Source organism: Aedes aegypti, chromosome 3 (assembly GCF_002204515.2).
Source record: "Aedes aegypti strain LVP_AGWG chromosome 3, AaegL5.0 Primary Assembly, whole genome shotgun sequence".
In the NCBI taxonomy this organism is placed as follows: Eukaryota; Metazoa; Arthropoda; class Insecta; order Diptera; family Culicidae; genus Aedes; species Aedes aegypti.
Genome location: NC_035109.1, coordinates 302,087,131 through 302,114,455, shown reverse-complemented (window position 1 = coordinate 302,114,455; position 27,325 = coordinate 302,087,131). Strand labels below are relative to the sequence as shown.

At 36.0% G+C, this 27,325-nt stretch overlaps 1 protein-coding gene across 4 annotated transcripts in view; it reads left to right on the top strand.

Annotated features, from left to right (window-relative positions):
• The window catches only part of LOC5570163 (long-chain fatty acid transport protein 4), a 75,149-nt gene that overhangs the window by 35,545 nt on the left and 12,279 nt on the right, over window positions 1-27,325 (top strand). For all 4 annotated transcript variants that reach the window (XM_021849027.1, XM_021849029.1, XM_021849028.1 and 1 more), the window contains exons 3-6: window positions 432-766; window positions 13,088-13,476; window positions 18,243-18,344; window positions 19,271-19,421. In XM_021849027.1, coding sequence (XP_021704719.1) covers window positions 570-766; window positions 13,088-13,476; window positions 18,243-18,344; window positions 19,271-19,421 — 839 coding nt within the window. In that variant the 5' untranslated portion in view covers window positions 432-569. The remainder of the gene's footprint in view (window positions 1-431; window positions 767-13,087; window positions 13,477-18,242; window positions 18,345-19,270; window positions 19,422-27,325) is intronic.

The following is a 27,325-nucleotide window of genomic DNA, read 5'->3' as shown; positions in this document are numbered from 1 at the left end:
ATGCTAGTCTAGTTCTAATCATACATACCGCCAGAAGCTGCACTGTCGGCACAAGAAAAACATGCCCGTCTGCTAGTCCGCCTGTCGTGGAATTGATGCTATCTGATTTTGCAGCTTTCTATTCGCTACGAGATTTTTACGGGCGGTTCTTCATTTTTTCTTCTTCTTCTTTCTGGTGTTACGTCCATACATGGCTTGCTTTTCAGTTTAGTGTTCTATAAACACTTCCTCAGTCCTTTGCCAGCGGGACTCGAACCTTCAGCATGGTCTTGCTGAATAGCTAAGCGTATACTGCTAAGGCTGTTTGGGCCCCTACAGACGACTCTAGATTTTAATTACCTCTTGCTCGAAACAAAACACGACAATCGATGATGACGATATTGAACCGGCTGAACATCATTTTCTAATTTAAATTTTTCTCCACTTTCCAGAATCACGCAACGTCCTGTATCCATGCTAGCTGAGAACTAGGACTTTGCCTCGGCACACTTGCAAGAATACTCCGTACGCTTCCGGCAGGATAAGAAATCGTTTCGCACATAACCTCGCACAAACCCAAAACTGGCACAATGATAGTAGAACTTAGTTTGCGACAAAAAACGGCCACGCTAGCATGCATAACAGCTGCAGCCTGTTCGTTGTCATTAGCGATTGGACAACGGCTCATCCCTCAGACGTTGCTGTCTGCCTTGGTGATGTATCTGCTCAGTGGCGATAGGCCTACGATGGTGTATGCAATGGTCCGGACACTGCCACGGGATTTGAAGTAAGTACCTACACTCATATAGCACCCATATCAAACCGATCGAGTTTCAAGTCCAAAGTATCAGTTTGCGCTTCTTACGGTTTATGAACATGTAGGCCGGAAGGTTGCCCTTGGAGGGGGTTATCGTCATTATTTTCCGGAACAATCTTGTTCGCGGGTTGCATGATTACACATAATTTTGCTCTGAATTCGGGTAATCTGTCCTAAGTGAACTTTGGAAGTGATTGCTGCGTTGGTCGACAGCTAACCAGATTCGCGTCAATAAAAAGCCGTTACCGTTTCAGCGTATGTTATGATGAAATACAGAGTATCTCAATCTGTAAATATTGGGTGGTTGAACTGAAGAGTTGTCTTATTTCTAATTCCTCTATTTGCTTCATTTCAATTTATTCGACATTTGCTCCAATGTTTCAACATATATTCTTTTTGATCTCTTCAGGTGACTTATAATCACTACCATGAACAAACGTTCAGTTTTGTCGCTATGAGTAAAAAATTGTGCTTCAAGTTGTTTGAAAAGATGTTCAGGATCTTTAAGAATTTCCGCAACACTCGGCAGTCTCCTTTTTTTGCGTTTTGGAAGGTAATCTTGCTTCCTATAATGAATGTCAGGATCCTGCATAAAGCCTCCAAATTAGGAAAAACTATTTACGATTGGTGGCATCCCTTGCTTCCTTAATGAATCCAACAACCCGGGATATAGGCTGCTTAAAAAAACGAGTATTGAAAATAATTCATGCCAATATTAAATTTTATGCTTTTGCGGTTCTTGATCCATTGTTAGTATTAATGGTTCAACATTTTATTTAGATACCATTTAAATTGGGAATCCCTATCGTCGAGAGTTCACGCTGGGTAACGGCGGGCAGGGAGAGACAATTGCAAATTGCAATGAACGAGCCAATGTGTGAGAGGCCTATCATCAAAACATATCGCACGATACGACACCCGATATGATCTCGTGTTGCCGGTGCAGACTTTGGACCACGCCATCGCAGTGACTGCCACCTCCCAGTTGAGCATCATTCGCTCTACATGTCGCACTATCAGAACGAGCAATTGTACCTTTTATCGGGTTTGGAAAATTCTACAGCTACATTTGCTGGGCCGTAAATGATGCGCTAGGGTAGAAGCACCGGTTTTGGTTATAGCGCCAATTGTGGGAACAGTGGATCAATTAACGTTCTACACAGAAGATTAGAATTAAACATTTTTTGTCTTGTAGAACACATTCACATGAGAGCTACATTTATTTATTCGTTCAAATTGATTCAAAAATATCTTCATTATAGTTGAATTTGTTCATACCTAATTTAGGCAGGGTATTCCTAATTTGGAAATCAATGTGAATGGCTAGTTTAGGAAACGAAGTTCAAAATGTGACCGAAACTGGTTCTGATGGGCTGTATTGACCAATGCGACTTTCAATGCATAAATAAAGTTTATTCTCATTTCCGATATATTTCATACAAAATATGAATTGAAAGCCGTTTTTACGTATTTACGGTACCTATTATAGCTCTATCCATTTTTTAAATATTTTCACTTTGGCTGACCAAATCCGATGCTTTTACCCTAAACCTATCTACCCATAGACATCGATATCATTTTCGCCGAGTTAGTTCCACTTGTTGGTTAGAATGTCTATGTAAGTAGTGTGCAAATGGGTTGAACGCGTGTATTATGTATTCTTGAATTTGGATTTGACGATGTGTCTGATGTGTCGTCGACGACTGCATGGCAATCAGTTTGGCGAGAGTTTAGTATAAGGGACCTCGTGTGCATAAATTGCCTCGTGTGCATAAATTGTTTCGTGGTTTTGTTATGCGCGTTTCGCATTTCATAATGGGATGTAATTGGAGAAAAGAGTTCTATTAGATGTAGAGTACGATGGGGCAAAAGTTTGTTTTTGAGATTTCTTGTTCAATTGGTCGGTATTATGTCAGTGCAGACTTAGTATCTTCCAATGCAGCGGTTTTCTTATCGTGATCCGCGGAGTACTTCGAAACAGTTTTGAAAATTTGTATTAATCCCTCTACCGGCAGCTTCATTTTTTACCGCAAAATAAATATTCAAATCATTATAACTTTTTTGTTTTTAAATATTTTTGCACCATTTTTCCACAAGTTCTCAAACAACTCTTCTAGTTTAGAAATCCGTGTCGATATTCATTATTGGTGATCTGGTTTTAAAGATATTCCGATATTCCTTGTGGGACCGACATTTTCCATATAAAATGTCTTTGGCGGCCATTTTGTTTTTGATCAATTTATCAAAAAAATAAAATTTGGGCTGTATCATGCCAGGTAATAAGGAACTTCTCTGAAAAAATCATACAAATTGGTTTAGTATTCTTGGAGATATCTGAAAATTACGATATGATGTTTTTTGAAGTTTTTAAGATCTTTATTTGGCCAGTGTGGTTCCAGAAACCAAAATGTTCATTACTTAAAGACGGTTACACCAAATTCCTTCATTTTTTCACAACATACTCTCATTAATGCATTGTTCCGAAGTAAATATCCGAAAACGATTAAAAATCCGGTGGCCTGAGAAATTAACGGGGGGTTCTAGTTACGGGTCGGTCCCCAAGGAATTTTGGAATAACTTCGAAACCCGATGACCAATGATCAATATCGACACAGATCTTAAACTAGAAGAGTTTTTTGAGAGCTTGTGAAAAAATGGTGCAAAAATATTGAAAAAGAAAAAAGTTATTACGATTTGAATTGGAATTTTGCGGTAAAAAATGAAGCTGCCGGTAGAGGGGTTAATGCCTTGAAATATATCAACTTTTTGCTTAGTAATAGGTTTTAATTATACCAAACCTTGCCATAACTTGGTCGTCTAAGTAGCCATAACTAAGTCCAGTCTAGAACACGACACTGAAGACGGCCTTATAGTTGAGATCGAAACACGCGTATCTGTCAAAGGGAAAGGATACAAACTCTAGTGGGATTAAATGGTATAGTACTAAGTTCTGTTTTTCGTCTACTTATAGGTATTCCACTAAACAGCTCGAAGATTGATTATCATAGATTTTTCATTTTGATCGAATAGCAACTCATTGGTCGCGATCAATCTATCAAATTTTCATTTATGAACACTGTTTTTGTGGTTTTGAAAATTAAGGGGTGGGTTTAATTCATTCCTTAAGCTTTATTTAGAAAGGTCCATAAGGTTTATATAGAACGTGGGACAAGTAGGTGTAGAAGAGCAGTACACATGGTGTAAAAATCTCGATCATCATTGAGCTTTATGTTATGATGTGTTTACGAAAACGTTCTACATTTGAGCTAAGAAGATTTAGTAATTGATTGTTTTTTTTTTATGAAAAATCTATCACATAAACTGATAGAGATCAATGTTTTACCGATTTTGTTGAAATTAATTTGACAATATTTGAATTCGAAAGGATAACATAATCAAAAGCTTTGAAATAATGATCAATTTGCCCCCGTATTATGGCACCGAACTATTTCCCCAACGTTGGGAAAATGTATATTTTTGAAAGAAATTTTTGAATTGCCATAGCCCAGAGAGAATAAATGATATAAAATAAGTTTCTCCAGTGAAACTGTAGCCACAGAATTAATAGTCTATTGTGCTGTATTGTTTTCATTTGAACTATTATTATAGTTTTCCTAGAAAGATGGATTATTCCACGAGAGTGGCCTTTGCCCCATTCTACTCTATTATAATGCGTGTGGAAAAGAGTAATTACAAACATGCATCAGAACTAGGTATCACGGTATGCAGTAAACGTATGCTTGGCGACCTTGATAATGTAGTAATGATATTTATGTCGAGTAAGGTAGACGGTTGGAGGACATAACACAAAAAGACAACACGTCGAATAACAAAATGTAGAGTTCCAAATCGTCGAAAAGACAAAGCTTCGAAGCTTCAAAAGTCGAAGGGGAAAAATTGGAAAAGAAACAGTTGTGTGATAAAACGTCGAATGCCATAGCGTCAAAAGGAAACAAAATGAAGAAGCAAATAACGTCAAACGTCTAACGGTTTTGTAGAAATTAATTGTGATAAAACCCAATTATTAAAAATATTTTTTTCATCAGTTTTGTAGGTTTCAAATTTTCAATTTTGTTTCAATGATTCGGTGATCAATCAATCAACTGATCTATTACAAAAAAATAAAAATGATTATTTTTAAGACTCAAGAATCTAATTATCATTGCAAGTGTGATGCAATGATTGTTTTTCTTGGGCATTCATCTTCAAAATTTAACCAAAAAAAAAAAAAAAAACTGGTTTTGAAAATTTTTACAAACTTACCATTATTATATCCGAATACCCGTAACCATTTTCGTTAGACCACAATTTGTTAATATAGTGTATTGGCATCACTGGACAAGCCATTATTCATGTTTTGTACCTATAAGTAAAAAGACGATTTATCGTTGATGAATAGAACTTTCGATCGCAAACGTAATTTTAGGACCAGTTCAAACATGATGAACCAGATGTTCCTTCAGGAAAATCTCCAACGATTACTTCAAGTATTCCTCCCGATATATTTTCAGAAATTTGTCCAAAGACTCTTCCGGAGATTTCTCCAAGAATTACTTCGAAGATTTCTCAAGAAAACTGGAACTGGAAATTCCTCCAAAGTAATCTACAGAAATCTCCACAGCGATTTCTCCGGAGATTACTATATGTGTGATTCCTCCAAGGATTCCTCTGGGAAGAAATTTTGATAACTAGATTTTTTAGCCTAGCTCCAATAGGGGCCAAGAATATCTTCAGCAATTCTGCCAGGAGTTCTTGTAGGGATTCCTCCAAATATTATTCCAGGGATTTCTGCAGGTAAATATCTACAGCGTTTTTTTTTTAGAAAATTCGTAAAGAGTTTCCACAGGTATGTCTCCAGTGAATCCTTCATAGATTCCTCAGGTATACTTTCACTAGGATTTCTCCAGGAATTTCTTCAAGGATTTTTCAAGGAATCCTGCCAAATTTCTACGGAATTCTTCTTGCAAAATCTTTCATGGATTACCTCAGAAATTTCTTCGGAGGTTCGTTTTGGCCTTCCAAAAATTCCTCTGGGGATTCTTTAAGAAAATCCTGATTTCTCCAAAGATTAACCAAAGAATTTTATCAGAAAATACTCTAAGAATTTACATTAGGATCTATACCTTGATTTCTAGAATGAAATCCCTTCATGGACTCCTCTAAGAATTATCCAGAGATATCTCCAGAAATATATCTGCAGGGATTCTGTAGGGATTATTTAATCCTCGAAATGATTGTTCCATGGATTATCCAAGGATTACTCCAGGAATTTCTCCAGCGATTCCTCCTGAGATGCCTTCAGGGATTCCTTCAGCCATTTACCTAGATGATCTTTCAAAGTTCCCTTCATCAATTAACCTAGATAACCGTTCATTGATTGATTCAGCAATTTACTCAAATAACCGTACAGAAATTCCTCCAGAGATTTACCCAGTAACTTCTATAGGAATTTCTCCAAGAATGACTCCAGAAAAATCTCTACATGGGTTTTTCTAGAAATTGTTTCAGAGATTGCTTCAGAAATTCTTCCAGGGATATTCATATTGGGTCCAGAGTCTCCTGTAAGATGTTTTGGAAAGGATTTTCCGAATAATCTTCCAGGGATTAGGCAAGGATTCCTCAAATGATTCTCCCAGATATTTCTCTAGAGATTACTGTAAAGGTTCTTTCATGTTATACTACAGAGATTTTCCATTTATTTTTTGTCCAGAGAAGATCATTCAAGAAGCTCTAGAGATTGCTCTAAGGATTTCTCAGTGAAATTTTTCTTAAGGCTCCTCTAGGAATAGCTCAAAGAATTTCTCCAGAGATTCTTTTAGGATTTTTTTTTCCAGAGGCTTTTCAAAAATTTCTTCAGTAAAAGAATTCCTTGAGCAATTTCTGGAAAAAAATATTGAAGGAACCCCTGGAGGCACTCATAGGGTAATTTCTGATGAAATCCTTGGAAAGATTTATGAGGGAATCTCTAGAGGAATTTGAGCAGCAAAACCAAGGAGGCTAATAACAAATCTCTGGAAAAAATCTTGGAGAATTCCTGGAGGATTACTTATAAAATTCATTGTAGTGATCCATGTAACGATTTTCTTGAAGACATCCCTGAGAGAATTCTTGAAGATAAAAATTGTAGTAATTTATTGTAGAATACCTGGAGGAATTCTTCCAGGGATAAGTGTTGAACTAGCATCAGTTAAAAAACACTTTAATAAAGACAAAAAAAATTCTTGCAGATCCTCTGAAAAAAATCCTGAGGGAATCCCTGGAGAATTCTTTGGAAAATTTCTGCAAAAATCACAGGAGAAATAACAGAAGCTTTTGAGGAATTCCTGATTGAAGCCACAATTTTTTGTAGTTTTTCCTGGTGGAATTCTTGGAGGAGCCTCTGGTAAGATTTCTGGAGGAATTTCTACAGGAGTATTAGGAGAAAACGTTTGAATAATTCTTTAATAAATCTCTGAAGGAATCCATGACGCAAGCCTTGGGATAATTGATTGATATGTTCCCGGAGGATAATCTCTGTAATTATGGACTAGAGGAACCCATGGAGGAATTACTCGCAAAATATCTAGAAGAATCCTTTGAAAGATTTTCCTGCAGAGCCCTGGAATAATATTTGGAGGAATCCCTAGAGGAACACCTGAAAGAATTCCTAGAGGAATTGCTCAAGATATTCCTGGAGAGCTATCGGAACTAGAGATAGACAGAACGGCTCATTTTATTGAACGGATCCGATCCGAATAACTCATTTTAGTGAACCGGATCTTTCGAACGGTAAAGTGGCTCGCATAAAAAAAGAGCAAATTGAAAAGAGCGAAAGGAAAAAAGAAAGGGCTCTCCCTGTTGCGCGACATACCTTTCGTATTTTCGCTCTCTCATTCTTCCCCAGAATCTCACGATACATTCGGCCGATTCCCCTGTCCGAACCAAAAAGAAGAAGCAAAATGTGCTTTGCAATTCACGTGGGCACTTTTTCTCTCAATCTTTTATCTGCCTGTATGCAAGTAGGAGGGGCTTATTAATTGTTTGTCTGTGAATAATGAGAGTAAGGAATCTGCTGCAAACTGTGTTTGCATGTGGGTCGTGCCGCGCAAAGCAAGGCACGTGTCAAACGTTATTGTAGAGCCGAGAAACGAACGAAAGAAAATAGGGGAACGAATCGAACCGTTCTTTTTCCGGGTCTCTTTTCGTCTGATCCGTGCTGATAAAATGAACCGACTCTAGCCAATAAAGAGCCACGGATCACTCGTTATTTTGAATTAACCGGATCTTTTGAACGGCTCTGATTCTTTTTGTCCATCTCTAGTCGGAACCGGTCTAAAAAATTTAGTAACAATCAATAGTTCTCCTTGGAGGAATTCTCGGAGAAATCTCTGACGAAATCTCAGTGGAATTTTTGGAGAAACGCTGTAGATATTACAATAGAGATTATCTTGAAGGAATCTTCGAAGGAATTCCTGGAGAAATCTCTGGAAGAGGGATTCCACGGAGGCATGCAAGTCGATTCTGATCGACCATTTCAAAAATATCTGAAACTTTGCACAGTTTTTCAGTTCCATCTAAATCGTCATTTTCCGATATCAAATCTTCAAGTTGAGTCACGACTAACTTTTCAAAAGGGTGTATGTGAAAATGGTTCAAAAATATTCAAAAAGCTGCACAGCAAAAACGGTTCGTTCGATTGTTAGACAACTAAAGAAACAAAGTTAGACAACTAAATAAAGATTCAAAAAAAAAAAACACACAGTAAAAATTTTTTTTTTGCATTAAAAAACATAATTTTTGTCACAAAAACTCAAATATCTCAAAACCCTATCGGAATACCAACGTAATTTTTTGAGGGAAAACGGTCCATTATATTAGCTATCAACCATAAAAATTTGGTGATGGTAAGCCAATAAACAAAAAAGTTATGACATTTCAAATATTTCACAAATTTGACACTTAGTGAATTTTTTTTTTTTTCATTGTTAATTTTTTTTAGGACCGCAGTTTGTTGCTGAATTTTTTGTTAAGGGTACCACATGAGGTTAACAAGTTGTTTTCATGATATTTTATTTAATTATTCATAACTATTATAGCATCTATTAGAAAGTTAGACGCGATCCAGTGTTGTGATCTAAAGTCTTGATAGTGTCATATTTTTTATTGTACGTAACTGAAGAAAAATTATCTCAATAGTGTTTAAACCTTTTGATAAAAGAAACCTATAAGAAATCTAATATTGAAGACAAAAGCTACAAAAAAAGTTTTCTATACAGGTATACGACTAGTTTACCTGCAAAAAGTTTACCTCGTAGAGAACAAGGCGGGTCTATACCCAGGTGATCTAGTATACTTAAAGCAGGTCGGTTTTCTCGGCGCTGGTTTTCTCCACAAAGTTAAAATCTGATTACACCTGGGTATAGACCCGCCTTGGTAGAGAATAGACTTTGTTAATCATATTTGGGAGAAAGCGAGTAACTTCAACAACATCAAAAACATGATAGGTACATACCATGAACATACTCACGAAAAAGCTAAAAATATACTACCACTATGGTTATAAAAGATTTAATCGTAAAATTTTTCTTCAGTCAAGCAAACGACACCAAACTAGTCAGTAAAAACTTAAAAGTGATTTTGTTTATTAAAATCTAACGAGCAACATGAGTAGTCGCTTTCTCAACTGTTGCAGGCCGTTTGCAGAAAAAAAGTGTTCGAAAAAGCTACGAAATCTCACCGAAAGCACCATAGATAAACTGAAAGCGGCTGGTTATGCTCCAATGTCTACATTGAATACAAATTTACGCATTTGTACGTCCTGCCGTTTAAACGTTGACAAACGGGCAATCTGTACATCATCGGTGGATCAGGTTGCAGGAAGTTCGAAAACAACAACAACTGAGGAGTTACCAGAAGTACCAAGTGCAGATAGTCTTGCCACGGTACCATCAGCGACATCTGTTTCAACAAATCAATCAGAAGATGAGTGCATCCAGAAGGTCAACATCGAACGCTTCAACGAAGGGATAGCTGGAATAAAAGTGACTCCGATTAAATGGACGAAGATGGGTTACGTCAATTATCCCGAGAAAAAATACCGTGAAATAAACGAAGCTGTACGAATAAACCTCTTCAAATTAGGACCTGAAGATGTGGAAAATACAGACTACGATGAGGTAATTATGAATATGAAGGAAAGGTTCTCGAATCTAGCCACGACAAGGAAAGAAAAATTATTGATTTTGTCGATGCTGCCAAGCTCGTGGTCTATTCAAGACGCCATTGATGAGTTCAAAACCAATAGAAATACAGCAAAAGAGGCAAAACAATTCAAAAATAACTGTCTTGCAACCAAAAATGCTAGGTCGAGTACTTCATTAACAGATGAGACAAAAGAAAAAATAATTCAATATTTTGAAGACGATGAAGTAAGTAGAGCTATGCCTGGCCAAAAAGATTATGTATCTGTAAAAAAAGATGGAAAGCGTCAAGCTGGAAAATACTTTATTCGCTGAGTTTGAAGAAAATTATATTGATCAGTTATCATTTGAGCAATGGGTGACCACGGATAGGTGTGACCTAGAAACTATTGTAAAACCTGTAGATGAGTTTGTGTCATTTTTTTGCTTGAAATTAGAAAGTTTAATTCCTCACGACTTTATTAAAACAGAGCAATCCCGCTTTTTAAAAAATACGAAAAATACATTACAAGATGGTGAATTTTTAGTCATTTGTGATTTTTCTGAAAACTATAGCTTTGTATTGCAAGATGAAGTGCAGTCCCATCATTGGAACGTACAACAAGCTACAATTCATCCATTCGTTATTTATTTCAATGGAAGTACGCAAATTTAACATTTTAGTTTTATTGTAATTTCCGAAGATTTAAAACACGACTCAGTATCTGTAAATTTGTTCATTGTCAAAATGATTAACTTTTTACGCGTTGATAAGGATAAAGAAATCAGAAAGATATATTTCATGTCTGATGGAGCAGCATCGCAGTACAAAAACCGTAAGAATTTTTCGAGCCTATGTCAATTTAAATCAAAGTACGGAATTGATGCAGAATGGCATTTCTTTGCTACGTCACATGGCAAAGGTCCTTGTGATGCTATTGGAGGAACCATAAAGCGCATGACCACAAGAGCAAGTTCAGCCAAAGAACGTGAGCATCCAATTAAAACTGCAAAAGAACTATTTGATTGGGCAAATCACAGAAAAGAAGAAGATTTAACAAAATTATCATTTTGTTTTACTACTACTGAAGAGTACGAATTAACGGCATCAGAGCTCAGCGAGCAATATAATAACGCGAAAACGATCCAAGGCACCCAAAAGTTTCACTGTTTCATTCCATTGTCAGAAAATAAAATTAAAGCAAAACTAAACTCGGACTGTACTGATAATGATGCAAAAGTGTTCGATATTGTAAAAAAATTGAATAACAATAAATAAATAAATAAGTATTAATAAAATTTTTTCATGATCTCATAACGCATACCCAAATCCAAAACTTTTAAAGTTTATGTATAACATTTAGAAACTCATCGATCATACTCTAAAAAAAAATATCCTGGTAAAAAAAAAAAATATTTTCGCGTAATCTGTTAATTCATTTTAATTTATACATATATACATATACATATAATATTTATACATATACATAATATTTATACATATAATATACATAATACTAATGAATACATGAAAACGACTTGTTTAATTCACGCAAGGCCCTTAACAATAAAATCAGCAACAAACTGCGGTTCCCGTAATAATTTACACCGAAAAAAAAAATTTTTTCTACTAAATGTGAAAATTGTGACATGTTTGAAATGTCATAACTTTTTTGCTTATTGGATTACCATCACCAAATTTTTATGGTAGATAGCTAATATAATGGACCGTTTTCCCTCAAAAAATTACGTTGGTATTCCGATAGGGTTTTGAGATATTTGAGTCTTTGTGTCAAAAATTATGTTTTTTAATGCAAAAAAAAAATTTTTTTTACTGTGTGTATTTTTTTTGGAATCTTTATTTAGTTGTCTTACTTTGTTTCTTTAGTTGTCTAACAATCGAACGAACCGTTTTTGCTGTGCAGCTTTTTGAATATTTTTGAACCATTTTCATATACACCCTTTTGAAAAGTTAGTCGTGACTCAACTTGAAGATTTGATATCGGAAAATGACGATTTAGATGGAACTGTAAAACTGTGCAAAGTTTCAGCTCAATAGAAAAAAATGATTTAAAAATTTACCAAATTTTGGTGCTGTTGCTTGGAATCACTCGGAAGAGTGTCTGGAGAAATGGAGGAACTCTTGATGGAATCTTTGGAGTTTTTCCTGAAGGAATTCTTTGAGCTATATTTGAACTGACCGCAAAATAACTTGTCGAATCATGGCAATTTGTTATATTGCCATTTGTTTTCGAACTGGCCTAACGTAAATGGTTATATAATAATGTTATGTTTGTGAGGCCAAGGTAGCCCTAGCGGTTAACACCATATCAGTTCCTTCTGAAACATGTTCCAGTTGTCCTTTTGTCCAGTGTGGCCGTACTTACAGTGTTGTCCAGGGTTCCATTCTCCGGTTTCATATGTTTCATGTAAAACAAGAAGAACGAAAATCGGTTCATAAATGGATTTTTGAGAGCGTCTCAAAGTCGTGGGTCATTTCTGACCCTTAATGCATAATGTGTCACATTTTGTAGCGCCACTTCTAGCGCGAAAATGTCCGTTTTCAGAAGTTAGGAAAATTCAGAAAATTTAATATTTTAGACTCTTTTCTCTACAAAGCTACAGCTTCTTTAGAGTGCCAATTGGCCAAAAATGATCCCAATGCACAAGGAAGGTTAAGTGGCCTTTTACGAAATTGCAACTCGTTGCAGAATTCATTTTTTGCGCTTGTAGATCTAAAGGCCTTTCCACAAAGTAGTTCAAAGATAACCGGAAATTGTAAACTTTGTTTACTATAATTGTTTAAGTGTAAACCATGTCGATACATACTGCTTTCGTTTGTTGATCTGTAGACTTAGGCTTAGCGGAGTTCTTAGAACACACTAGAAAGCCGTTGGACTCCGAACTTCATACAATATGTTTATTTGAATCTGCTTGGTTATGAACTATAATCATGAACCTTCGAAAGATTTCTGGTTACGGATCGCAACCCTATCTAATTACCTTCCATAACTATCAATTGTATTTCCAGCATCTAAAATTTAATTTGTCCCCACAATCAGATATTAATCAATATACCTACCGCAATTTTCAATTCCTTATCAAAACCAATCTGTCCTTATCTGTTCCACAGCGCCGCCATATGTTTCATCCGGTTGAATCTAACGCTGTACCGGTGGGAGAAGCGCAAGATGACGGTGGTGAAGGTCTTCGAGGAGGTTGCAGCCAGTCGCCCCTCCAAGGTGGCCCTCATTATGGACGACCAGCGGCTAACCTTTGCCGACGTTAAGCAGCTCTCGGATCGGATTGCCAGCTACTTCCACTCGAAGGGCTTCGTCAAAGGTGACACGGTGGCCCTGATGATGGAAACCCGGACCGAGTATCCGTGCATTTGGCTGGGGCTGGCCAAGTTGGGCGTCGTAACCGCTCTGATCAATACCAATCTGCGGCGGGAAACGCTAAGGCACTCGATTGCGGTGGCTAATTCGAAAGCAATCATCGTCAGCGCTGAGCTGGCCGGAGGTATGTACGCTTAGAACGCACACACTGGGGCAGATTGTTGTTTTCTACGGTCAAAAGTTCTAATATTCTGAATATGCATTTTAGAGGTTTAGTGACTTTGACAAGGTATTTTAGAATAATGTGTACTACATTTTGATTTCGTATTTGATCTAAGATAAATGATAACTGATCTAGATCAGATTTATCTTTTGAAAAGAGCGTTTTAGCCAAAAACTTCCTTGTCCAAAACTTTTTACTGACATTCATTTATATTTTTCAAAATTTTAAATTTAATTTAGAATTTGGACAACATTGCATTGAGGAACTGCAAATTAGCTTAAAAGGTTCATCAATGTTTGTTTATACAACCTGAGCTCATTCCTCACATTCACATTTCAAATCATCACGACAGTTTCGTGTTTGCACTTGTCCTTCATCGATGTGAACAAATGCATAGATAGACCTGTAATATGAAAAGGGGTAATGGCATTGGGGGTAATGGGGTGGAATCATCCAGTGTATTAGATGTAGAGATTTTGACTGACAAAATCAGCAATCCGCCCCAGTGTGGCCCGTTGTTCGCATTAGGAATGGAATTCTCGACTTCAACGGAACACACGGCTACTCCTTGTGAGTGATCGAACGCACGGTTGGATGGCTAGAGTAGCCGGTAGAAAATGGAATCTGTCAATCATCGACGGATGGCCAGAGCAGGATGCTTTGGCAGGATTCAGTCTTGTCTTTCGAGCATTTTTTGCTATTATGAGATCGCGGGCCTGCCTGGTTTGTTGCGGGGTCTGCAATTGACATGGTTTCTTGTTGTTAGCCAGTCTGTATTGATTTGATAAGAACAAGCTGAAGACTCCGTTAATGCTGGCTGAATTGGTTTGCAACGGATTAGGATAATTTGAGTGGCCGTCGATTTTGATGGGCTGTTTGAAAATCAGAAGCTTTCCTGAGAGGTTTACAGGGATTTGAACAGGCCCATGGCAAGGGACGACTTCTAGCGTAGTCAACATCTTGATGTGTTTACCCATTTTCGGGTAAATTGAATCGAGAGTGTAATCATAATGCGAAGTTTTGTTTAACGTTTATGATTCGTAATCGAAGAAGCGACACAATAAAATAACTATGCAATCAGTTGGAGCATCAGGATGCTTTTAAATGTTTCCTCTCCTTCCAAAACCATTGTAATATTGAATGTGCTTCAAAATGTTGGCACATTATTGACTGATTTGACAATAGGGGTATTCACTTAAAGTAGCGTAAATTGAGATATTGGCGATGAAACGTTTCAAATGAAATATTCCTGTTCTGGCTCCAGGCGATAAAAACAAAAAATCTATAACCTAGTTACCCAACAAAACTATCAAGCTTGTCAACAGTTTGTTTATATAAATTACGAACTTTTATTCGAATCGTTTCAGCTAAGGTTCACCTTAGTTGACAAACCTTCGACTGTATTATTCACAGCACCCAGAACTCCTACCAGTTCGTCAACGAAAACCAACCTTTGTGCTGTTGCTGCAAGAACATTTTATTCAACTTATTATTGTCAAAATTGTTACCACCGCTTTTAATAATTTCTCAATATCATTCAAGTGATCCCAAGGGAAATTTTGCTTATGATTCATAAACGGAAAACAACGCAGCCTTTATACCTCCTCAAATATCCAATTGCAGAACCCACTAGAACCCAAATCGATGGGATGAAATGGTAGTCGATGTGCCTTGCGTTCAGTTTGGTTAAGACATAGGGTCCATTAATTACTTAAGACAACCTCCCCCACGAAAAGATTTTTGAAAGAAAATGAAAAGTTATTAGCATGGCGCGTTAGAAAACCCAAACTCCCATCTTTTCCACCATAACCCCTTACGTGATAAATGAATAGCCCCAATATTGCTTAGACTCAGACATAACACTCTGTCACCTAGTTCATTTTATTTCTCACTGTGACGATTCAATATCCGATAAGAACAAAACTCATTTATTCATCTAACTTTTCCCCAGTCTTTTATTTAATTCTCCCAGATCTACCTATCGACAATCCTACTCTCATCTACGTTTTCCAGTTGTTTTTCATGATTTGTTGTTTGTTTGTAAATAACGTACCGTAAAATGGGGTGTTAAGGACTCGTGGGGTTTTAAGGGATTGAACTTCTCAATCAAGTTCGACAAATCACAGACACCTCGAAAATCGATATATAAGTCATCTGAAATGCTTGATTTGTTCGGAGGATTGTGAACTGCATTATGTAATAGGAGCTGTTTATTAATATGAAGTATTGTGGTTTCTAGAATTTGAAAACCTTTCAAAACATTTTTGTTCGAATTTTATGGGCTAAATACATTTATCTACAAAACCATGAAATATATTTGAGAAAAATTCGCGAGTAAGGTAGAAGATAAGGAAATTTAATTGAGATCATAGTACAGACAAAAACTTCATAAAATTGTGTCTGGGTTTCAATTTTCAGAAACTTTTATGAAAAAAGTCTTATTTTGAAAATAAGTGGGGTGTTAAGGAATTATCTATTCTAACTTTTCTAAGTAACTAAACTCATTAAATTTATACCTTGATATATTTCAATATAGTTTTGAGTTGTTCCGTCAAGTTGAACTACAATGTAAAGTTAAGGGATCTATTTAGTATGTCACTAGATATCTTCAAAAATGACTTATTTCAAAATTTGGTAAAATTGATAGGAAAATCTAAATAATAACTGATTTATGTGAATATGGTTTTTTTATGATAATATTTTCATAAGTTGTTCCATCACATTAGAGAAAAGTTTGCATATAGGAATGATAATCTTATTTGAAATGGTTTTGGAGCTATTAATTCTTTTGAGTTTTGAGATTTTTTGGCGTAATTTCGGTCCACCGGTTTCCATTAATAAACAATCGTTTTGATTAACGCCGACGTTTCGAGCATTTATTTGCTCATCTTCAGGGCAAACTACAATTTACAAACATATATACTATTTGTCTGGTCAAGTCCGAAACATTAATTGATACTACTTACATCGTTGATTTGTTTTTAAGTCAAGTGGGTTTGGACAAACATTGATTGAACGGCTAACAACATTACACTGCAATTACAAATAAATTTCGGACATAATAACTTAACTCACATAATTTTAATTTGAACGGAGCACAAACTTACACAGCTTTCACCCGAGCACATCTAAACAGGTTTGACTTAAATTACGCCACTAAAATTCAAAATCAGTCTAGACAGTCGATATTCCATTAGATTTTTTAAGTATTACCTAGGTCCTAGATAAACAATTATAGTATAAGGTTATTTCCGAGCTTTTTGTTGGAAAATATATAGTGTGCGGTATAGTGTGAGCGATTCCGCTCTGTATTGGAAACTTTCGATCATGCCACTGGGTGTTACATGCAAATCCGTTATTTGGTGTGGTGCTTTATTTAAAAGGCAAATTGGACACTTACCCTATTCACACTGAAAGCTTGTTAAAATTATCCATCCTTTGACAATTCATGACAAGATTGCTCTGCACTGTTCTAAAATACGAATACTGCATATAAGTATAAAAATCTTTTCAAGACAATTGTGCGATGCACTGATAGCTTGCTTGAAAATAGAATGAATAGGTATGAGAGATTTAGCAGTTAAAATAAAATGATTAGCGTTTTCAGGAGTTCCAACTTGAATTATATTGAAGTAATATCATCTTTAGATTTAACAAGACCTTTAGAGTTGAAGGGACACATCAACGATGTTAACCAAAATAATATTTTTTTGCTGTTGGCAAAATATAGTTTTATATACAAGACTCAAATTCCTTAACACCCCATTTCGCATTTTCGTCAAAAATCACACATTTTTATGATTATCTCAGAAATCTGCCAAAGGATCGTCTTCATTGTAATTGGCTTTTGATATACACGCCGGGAGAATGGTAGGACTGTATTTTGTTCAATTATTAGCATACTAGAAGTTGCTCGAATTGTAAGTGGATTTTTTTTTTTTCATCCCTTAACACCCCATTTTACGGTACTCAAGTTGCTATGATGACTGACGCATTCTTGGATTGGTTGACTGTTGAATTTCAACGGCTTGAAATGTTTCCTACGTAGTTTACGCAATTTTGTGAAACATTTGAGATAAACAGTTTATCACGATATACGCAGGGATTTATGCCGTTAAGTGAATACCCCTAATATCAAAAATTGATAATCAAACCATAACAAACATTAAACAAAGCAATGGTCTATATTTTTGATATTTTCACATTTGTAAAAACTGACAGTGGGCGATATACACTTATCGCCCGGGACAACCTGGCTACGAAGATCACTGTGTATTGATATACGGTTGTCTATGGCCTGGATTTGAATCATTATTAGGGTTTACCAGAAGTAAAGTTTGAAAAATCATGCTGCTAAGCCCTTGAATGCAAGATATGCATATTATTTATAGGTTTTAAGAAGTTTGTAGACGTAAACAATGAATATGTTCAAAAACCAATAGCACACGCATTTCTAATATTGTTCATAGAAAAATAAGAAAATATTAGATGAACAGTAAGCTTTAAAAACATCTGCACAGAACAACAATATCACACTATTTTTGTCTGAAATGACAATTTTTCAAAAATGGATCTGGACATCAATCTGAACGATTTTCTAGAAAGTTGATTTGTTTTGCAAAAGTGATATAAATAAGTATATCTATCACTCTGAGACATTCTAATCATCATCGCAGATTGAAGGACTAGCAAAAAATGTACTTATTGTTTACAAAAAATTTTTTCAGCTGTCGCCGAAGTATTGGAACAAGATGGAATAAAAGGACTGCCAATTTACCTCTACGGCGATAAACAATCATCTGATGGCGACAAAAATGAATATTTACCAGGCAAGTATTGCAAGGATTACTTCAGTATTCATGTGTGTTCCTCATCCGACAATTCCTTTTCTTGTTCACTATTTCGTGAGTTGTAGAATATTCAGTGTTGACCAGACTCATTTCCCCGAAATTCGAATTGTGAAGCCATGAACTGTTATAACTGTGCGTTGTATTCCTGAGATGGAGGGGGAGGTGGTTGGGCTTGAGTGTTGCACATGGAATCCGATAGTTTCGATCTCGGTGGGCCGCAATTCAAGTTTCGGTGAAATGATTCGCACTCACTCACTCACTCATTTCATTTCACCGAAACTTGAATTGTGGCTCTCTAGGATTAAAATTGATCGATTTTGTGTGCAGTACTCAAGCTTCACCATCTGCTTTTCTATCTTAGGAGGATAGAGAGCATGGTTGTAGTAGTTCGGAAAATGTTATTTTCGGGGAAATGAGTCTGAACAACACTGAGTATATTCCTATTATCTGTCCTGTCCAAAACGGATGCCCACTTCCCATCGACTGCACACATTCGGAACCAGATGATGAATTTCCCGTTTTGGTTCGCCTCTCATCTTTGGTGGCCGGGCAGACCATAACGGAAATATTCTCCATCGGTCTTAGCAATGTCCGGCACTAAGCACTTTCCCATGGTTTTAAGCTTGTTCAGTTAAGGATAGGTGAATTTCCCCTTCCACCCACTTCCTCCTACCCCCTCTTTTCCGGTACAGTCTGATCTCTGCAACTGCAGAATCAAGTATTGCCAAAAGTAGCTCACGAGAGATGTGTCTGCCTTCTGGGTCCCTTTCCCAAGCAGATAATAGATAATCATAAATCATTCCCTCATAAGACAGGAAATTTTCCCTCACCCAACACATCACGGCAAGTAGGGAGCTGGAGCTAAAAGTTCTTTTCTTCTGCTTCTGTATGTTCTTTCCTTTCAGACGCCGACAACCTGAGACAAGCTTTGGACAATGTACCGAGTGTAGATTTAAGCTCTCTGTGGAATGATGTATCACCGAGAGATAAATTAGTTTACATTTACACCTCCGGAACGACGGGAATGCCCAAAGCCGCCGTCATCACCAACTCCAGGTGGGTACATCAAGTTATATGGAGAGAGATGGGTAGATGATTTGCGAGGGGATATACACGAGAGATTTAATTTAAAGCATGTTTTTGAGTAACGACACGCGTACATTTGTTGACATTACTTTTTGTGTTTTACATTATTTTGGGATAGTTTACAGCTCCTCCAAATCAACGCGATTTTTTACGACGACAGCGACAAAAAATCGTTGCAAGAACTTATCTGAAGCTTCACCCAGCACTTTGAAATTGGGGTAACTGGCTCAGGGTCAACGAAGTAATGCGATTCTCCATTGCGAGCCAATTCATCAGACAATTCATTTCCAGCGATGGAAGAATGGCCAGGTACCCATATAAGGTTTATAGAGCTGACTGAATTCAGTTCATCAATTTGAGTTCGACATGCGATAACAAGCCTCGACCTTGAGTTAACCGAAGAAAGAGTTTCTATAGCAACCTGACTATCTGAACAGAAGTATACGACTTTGCTCATTACGTGCTGTTAAAGTGCTGATTGCACTCCACACATAAGAGCAAATATTTCCGCCTGAAAAACGGTACAGTGTGTACCAAGTGAGCAAAACTGATTCAGCCTTTGTTCACGAGAATATACACCAGCACCAGCTCTACCTTCAAGAATGGAGCCATCAGTGTAACACACTATATGGTTTGATATACTTCTTTCCAAATAGCCAGACGTTCACTCTTCCCGTGAAGGGAATTGTGTGGCAAATGTGCTGTAAGGAAAGTGACAAGAAATTGTAAGATCACCAAAAGTGGAAAAAACGAAGTGTGTAGATCGACGGTTCATTGGGTTTATCTCAAGGTTTATCTCCAGTAGATACAGTACCCATAAGTGGTAACAGCAAGTAAGTGCTTATTGTTTAAGATGTGTGTGTGTAGTGGCACGATGTCAAAAAGAGCTTTGAGTGCTGCCGTTGGAGTCGTAGAGAATGCATCATACACATCATATTGCTAATTTTTATTGGATTGTTCACACGTTGCCCTTTTGCCACCACACAAGACATTCATATGCCAATATTGGTCGAATAACTGTTGTGTAAATCCATTTAATATACTTGAGTTTGAGGCTCCAAGTTTTACCAAAGGTTTTCTGGAATTGACCGAAGGCCATGCAGGCATTTTTGACCTTAAAATCAATGTGAGGTGTCCAGGAAAGTTTGGAATCTAGGAAGACTCCGACGTATTTTACTTTATTAATCATATTAATCTCAGAGCCAAAAAGACGTAAAGGTCGAATTGCATCGCGGTGCCATCTATCCGTAAGGAGAACAATATATGTTTTATTCGGGTTAACCGAAAGGCCATATTGGCGAAACCAACTCTCGACTACCTGAAGAGCACTTTGCATCAGGTCGAACAGGGTGCTTTTGCACATACCACCTATCAAAACTAGATAGTCGTCGATAAAACCATAAGTTGGAAAACTACTATTATTGAGTTGCCTCAATAGCGTATCTGATACGAGATTCCACAAAAGTAGTGATCATACTTCCCCTTGGGAGCATCCGCAAACACTCAATTTTCAAATCGCAAACTGACACAATATCGAGGAGAGATGTCGATTTTTGAGCATTAGGGAAATCCAGTTGGTAATCAGTGTAGGCAGCCCATGGTTTCGTGCTGGTTCCGTATAGCTTGCAATATGGCATCAAAAAACACGTTATCAAAAGTAAGAAGCCGGATTGCTTTTGAGCGAATGCTTTCTCGATATCGTATACAACTTTGTGTTAAAGAGCCACTGTGAACTTCACAGATTGATGAGCTTGTTGGCTCCCATCATGTTTGTTTGCCAAATAAGCATCACGGATGTGATGATCGGTAATGCGTTCCAATCATTTCAGAAGAATGAGAGTTAGACTGATTGGTCTAAAACTCTTCGCTTCTTAATACGACGCACGTCCTACTTTCGAGATAAACTTCATAGTGATATCACGCCAGGATCTGGGAATATACACGATAGCAAAACTGCTTAACTTTTTCAAAACATGTTTGATAAACTCAAATCCCTTTTGGAGCAGAACAGGATACAATCCATTTGCTTCTGGGGATTCGAAAGGAGCAAAATTATTGTGAGTTCCAGAGACTCGTAACTATATGAAAAGAGATTTGCTTCACCCGTAGATGCTATGTCCACACATCCAGGGGAAGTGTGTATTGAATAAACATTCTAAAACTTCTTCATCAGAAAAAGTAAAGGCACCATTAAATGGGTAAGCGAATTTCGTTCACTTGGAAATCCTTAGATTTGGCAAGGATTTTGTGCAGCCGACTGACTTCACTCAAACTGGAAACATTTGTTCAAAGGTTTTTCTAGCCGTATCGTGCAGCAGAACGAAGAGCCTTCTAGTAAGCCGTGCGAGCCGACTTGAACGACTCTGATCCATCTAAACGGCTTCGGTTCCGACTCGTTCTACATTGTTTCCTAAGTCTAGTCAGATCGGAACTGCACCACGGAATACCTGTTGTAGTCTTCACAGACCGCAGAGGACATTCTTCAAAAGCTTCCATAATGTAGGATGCTGTAGTATCTACGGCATCATCCGTATCGCTCGGATTTTCAATTGACGGAGAATATCCATGAAATTTGGTCGCAATTAATTCAATATAGAGTTCTCAGTTAGTTGATTGGGGATTCCTTAATAATTCAAGGTCTGTACTACTTAAGTATTTCATCAGACTGGAGCCTCTCAAATTGATACCTGAAATGCCCCGGAAGATGTGATGAGCATTGGTATCATTACTTACAATCAGCATAAGGCATTTTGTTACTCAGTTTACGACAATCATCCGTTGGGGATGATTGATCGTTTGGTTAATATTCCGAATAATAGATGGATTTCAAATTGAGGTCATCATCAGAAACATGGATTGTGACAGCACATACATCTCTGATAGTTAACTCATGAATTAGTGTAGCAACGATTGACCTGAGATATTCTAACCGTGGCTACTATCCAAACTAGGCAGGATTGAGGTTTTTGCAATCTCAGCACGAAAAACACCAGCAACGACAAAACTTGATCGGTATCTATCGAAAGTCGCCAAAGGCAAAAAGCACAGAATACACTGTGTTAATCACATAATGCGAAACCATATAGTTGACAATTCAAATTGAATAACAATATATTTATAATCCCAACTGCACCATTGCTCTGAGTAACACAAGAAAGGCACAATACTGTGGAGAGCGCCCTTGTATTCCACGGGCTTCGTTTGCAGTATGGTTTTATTTATATCCACCTAACCATTCATTCCTAGGAACGGTAAGCATGATGCCACATCACACCGTGAAATAGGGATCACCTGTGAGGTGGACTTTAACTGCCAAAACAGGCAGTCCGTAGCTGTAATTCTGAGCCAAATGAAATAATAGCTACCGACACTACGCGGCTATCTAGACTGATCGGGAAAGAGAAGTTATTTTTGATGATTTACTCCTAAGGTGCCTAAACACCCTACTAATTTTTTGATAAATTTAAAAATAAATAGCAAAACTATTTTGCAAGCATAAGAGCTGGTTATTTTTACAATGGATGCACCTTGTGTTTGCTGTTTATTCATACGTTTTGATTCATATTACGGACACTTAAGGCCTCAGTGAAGTATAACTCATCAGAAAGCATATGAAATGAATCATTCTGAATGACTTCTCCGTGTCATCTAGCCTTCAAAAACAATTAACTTTCGAATGGTGAGTGAAGATTTTAATTCCGCAATATGAGTAACTTTAAATAAATAGAAATGTGTGGGCTTTTCACGATTCTTATTTCGGACACTTCTTTACTTTTGCCTCATATTCCGGACACTTTGATTGGAATTCCGGACAGCTCATTAAAATCATAAATAGAATAGTCAAATCATTCATCGACAAACCACTAAAGAAGCGTTTAAGGCAGCTGAGCATTATAAATTTTCATAGATATCTATATCTACTAAAACGAGCCTCGAAAGTGAGAACTTTTGAACGGCAAAAATTGAAACATTTCGTGTGAAATGTTACCCATACAAAGAACAGTGTCCGGAATTTGAAGCTGTCAGTAATATGAACCAAAACGGTCATATGGCTATATCGGTCATATGACTATGCGACTCAAACTTCTCCAGTAAAGAAGTTAGACAAAATACATCGATGCTAACTGATTCCCCGATGGCTTAGCTCAATATATAACAAAATAATATAAAACAGTCGCGATCGATACGTATATATATATATATATATATATATATATATATATATATATATATATATATATATATATATATATATATATATATATATATATATATATATATATATCTTTAAATTTTCTCTACGGAAAAGATTCTTTTTTTTTGTAAAATCCTTCAAGAATTGTAGCAAAAAACTCACAAGGAATGTCGTTTGTGATTCTTCTAAGTATTTAAAGTTATTCAACCATGTGGTTAAGAGATTCTTCTGAGAATTCCTACAGGAATTTCTTCATGAACTATTTCTGTACTTTTCAGTGTTTTCTTCAAGAACTTATTTAACAGTTTTCATTGAGTTCGTCTTAGGATTCTCGCGGAAAATCTGATCTCACCAGAAAATTTTTCGAAAAATCTATCAAATTGCTTAAAAATCTCTTAAAGAATTCCGCCAGAGAATGCTTTAGAAATTCTTTTAATTATTTCTCCTGGAAAGTCCTCTATGTACTTGCATATCTATCTATCTATTATCTATCGTTCTATATATCTATCTTCTATCTATCTATATAAATAAAAATGGAATGGTGTTTGTATGTCACGAAATAACTTGAGAACGAGTCAACAAATTTACCTGATTCTTTCATAGTTAGGTTCTTTAAGTTCTCAGATGTGATTATGTGTATAAAAAGTAAAAGAACTTCACGGAAAGATTAAGCAAAACGGGGGTAAAATACTGACATATTACATTATCGAACAGCCTAATGCGGGACAAAACAAAGTTTGTTATATAAATTAAAATTTAGTGGTGTTCGTATGTCACGAAAAAACTTTTGAACGGATGAATGGCTTGACGTTCGATTTTCACAGTTGCACTTGCCAAGGGATGCGACGTGATAGTACGAGGAACAAGTTTGGGAAAGTCTCCGGAATAACCGGGAAAACGAGAGAAGACTAATGTGTCATTTTGTATGGGGGATTACATGACGACTACTTGATGGCAAGATGAAGTTTGCAGGGACCACTAGTTACATATGAATTCCGATTGTTTGTTTAAATTATCCTCCAGTTTGTTTCTTAATAATTTGTTTGGAATTTTCAGGAATTACTGAGTATTTCCCCAAAAAATAGTACAAAAAGTCTAGGATTCTCACCAAAACCGTCTTCAAGATCACCAAGCAAGGATTCATTCCACGATTTTTTTAGAGAGTTCGCCAACAGTTTTTCCAACATTCTTTTTTTTAAGTTTGTCCTAACATTTTTCTACAGAATTGGATGAAAAAATCGCAGCAAAAATTATCAGGCAGTCTGCATAAAAAAAGATTTTTCAAGGTGTTACTCTAAGGATTCCTCGTAATATTCCACTAGAATTTCATGAGCAGTTGAAAAGAATTCAATTGGGAAAATGTTATTCATGATTTCTCAAAGAAGTTCTCCTTAGATCTATTTGTTTTTTTGATAAATAATTATTTCTTAGATTTTTCTTAAATTAATAAGCAGCATACGCATTCCTTAAAAACTTAAATTAATATTAAAAATGTTTTTTTTTTCTTAAATGTTTAACTAAGCATCGTATAAAGAATACTACCATACCTATAAAGTTCATAGCGGAATAGTTATGAATAGTTTTCTTTCAAAAACTGTTCCGCGAAATACTCAAAGTCTTTTTTTGAGTAATTAGTTCAGAGATTTCTTAAAGAAGTATATAATTGTTTTCTCATAATTCTTCCGAATTTTTTTTACAGAAACTCATCTACGTATTTTCCAGAGATTTTTTTTAACCACACCAACGATTCTTTTGGGATTTGTTTTAAAGAAATTTGTCATCAGATTTACTAGGATTTTGCATTTTATTCTTAAACTCCGCTCGAAAAATCTCCAGGCTTTAGAAACAACTACATTTTTTCCCTAATGGTAATCATAGGATTTTTTCATAAATCAAATTTAGAAAATTATGCACACTCCATTTTTGGTTCAAAAAGTACTACAGTAATATTTTAATATTTTTATGGCATGCTTTACAAATTCCTCTATGAATCACTCCATATCAGATTTCTAGAGAAACACATACAAAAAAGGTTTGAAAGAACTTTGTTGGTAACTTTGTGAAAAATTGCAGCTTGAATATAATTAGGAAAAATTTGCTTAATTCTTGTAGTAAAAATCAAGAATTAAACCGTAGAATTTCTGAAGCTTGGCAATGTACCTTACAGTGGCCCTTGTAGAATTTTCTACGAAAATTCTTGTTATTTTATCTTCGTCTTTTATTACCGAAAATGATTGGTGTTAAAACGGATGGAATTTTTACTGAAAGCATTTGTAACTAAAATCTTAGATAATACTTTGTATAAATGAACTCCAATGTTTTATGATACTATGGTGGACATATTGATGTTGAAAGAACCCATTTTTTCCTACCTAGAAATTCCAGGAAATTCCGAACAAAATTGTTGAAGGATCTATTATTGATTATTTTGCAGAACTGCAGAAGTTTAACGCGAATATATTACCGGTATTTTTAAGAACATTACCAAAGATGTATTGTGGTAAGATTAGACATGAAATTTTTTGATGTATTTAAATCTTAGGAGAAACTTTGGCATTGCTTGCAATCATGATGGACTTACCGAAATCAGGAACCGTACGAATAAGAATTCTGTATTTTTTTTTAAAACTCACATAATTTACGCTATTTTAGATTATTTAAAATGTTGCTTTTTTAGTATAGAAAGTTTTTTGTACGAAGTTCCTCAAAGCGTCATGTAAAAGAAGGAGAAACTACGAAATGTTGAAGCAGGTTGAAATAGATGGACAATGATACAATGAAAGATAATTTATAATCTTTTTTCTAGAGAAAAATTACAGGATAGTTAATGAACTTTTCTAATCAATTTACAGATAAAACTAATTTCTCAAGAGCTTCAATCAAAATTTCTTTAGAAATTATCCTTGAAATCTATCCTACCTTGACGTCTGGTATTTCTAGAATTCCGCCCTCGTATTGCACAAGAATTCAAATGAAGAATATGGATTCTGCTAATAATAATTATTAGTATTATCATTATGTTTATTAAAAACACTTACAACTCAGATCGTGACTGGTTTGTCTCTCGCCAATAACTGGTAAAATTATGTTCAGGGAAGATCAATTCAAATTTCTTCCTGAATATATTAATAAATCATTTTCCCCTTCTCAATTATTTTGCTACAAGTTACTCTACAGATTTCTTTACCGCTATGCTAATTTCTGAAGCAAAAGTTTTCCTGGGGTTTTTCAATAAATTTCCTGTGAAGATTCTAAGATAAGAGAAACTTCAAAAACAATTTGCTTTCCAATTCTTGAATAATCCTAGGAAACTAAAAAAAAAAAAGAATTTTTGACGTGATTTCTGATGTATTTTGGAAACATTTTTTAAGGACTTTTGATGAACTTCGCGGAAGAATTTGTAGTGGAACTTCCAGCGAAATATCTCAGTATTAGATTTGACAGAAACAAAGATTTATTGGAGGAATTGCGAGGAAAAACTAAATTTTTGAAAGAATAATTAACATTTTTTAGGTAAATCAGGGAACATATTCCGGAAAGAATTTGCTAATAAAAAGACATAGAAAGAATGGATGCCCATCAGGAGGAATTCGCTTTGAAAGTCCCACAATGCTTGACAAAATTTCAAAAGATTTATTAAAGTTCTGAGGCCATAAAGAAATGTCTATAAAGAATATCG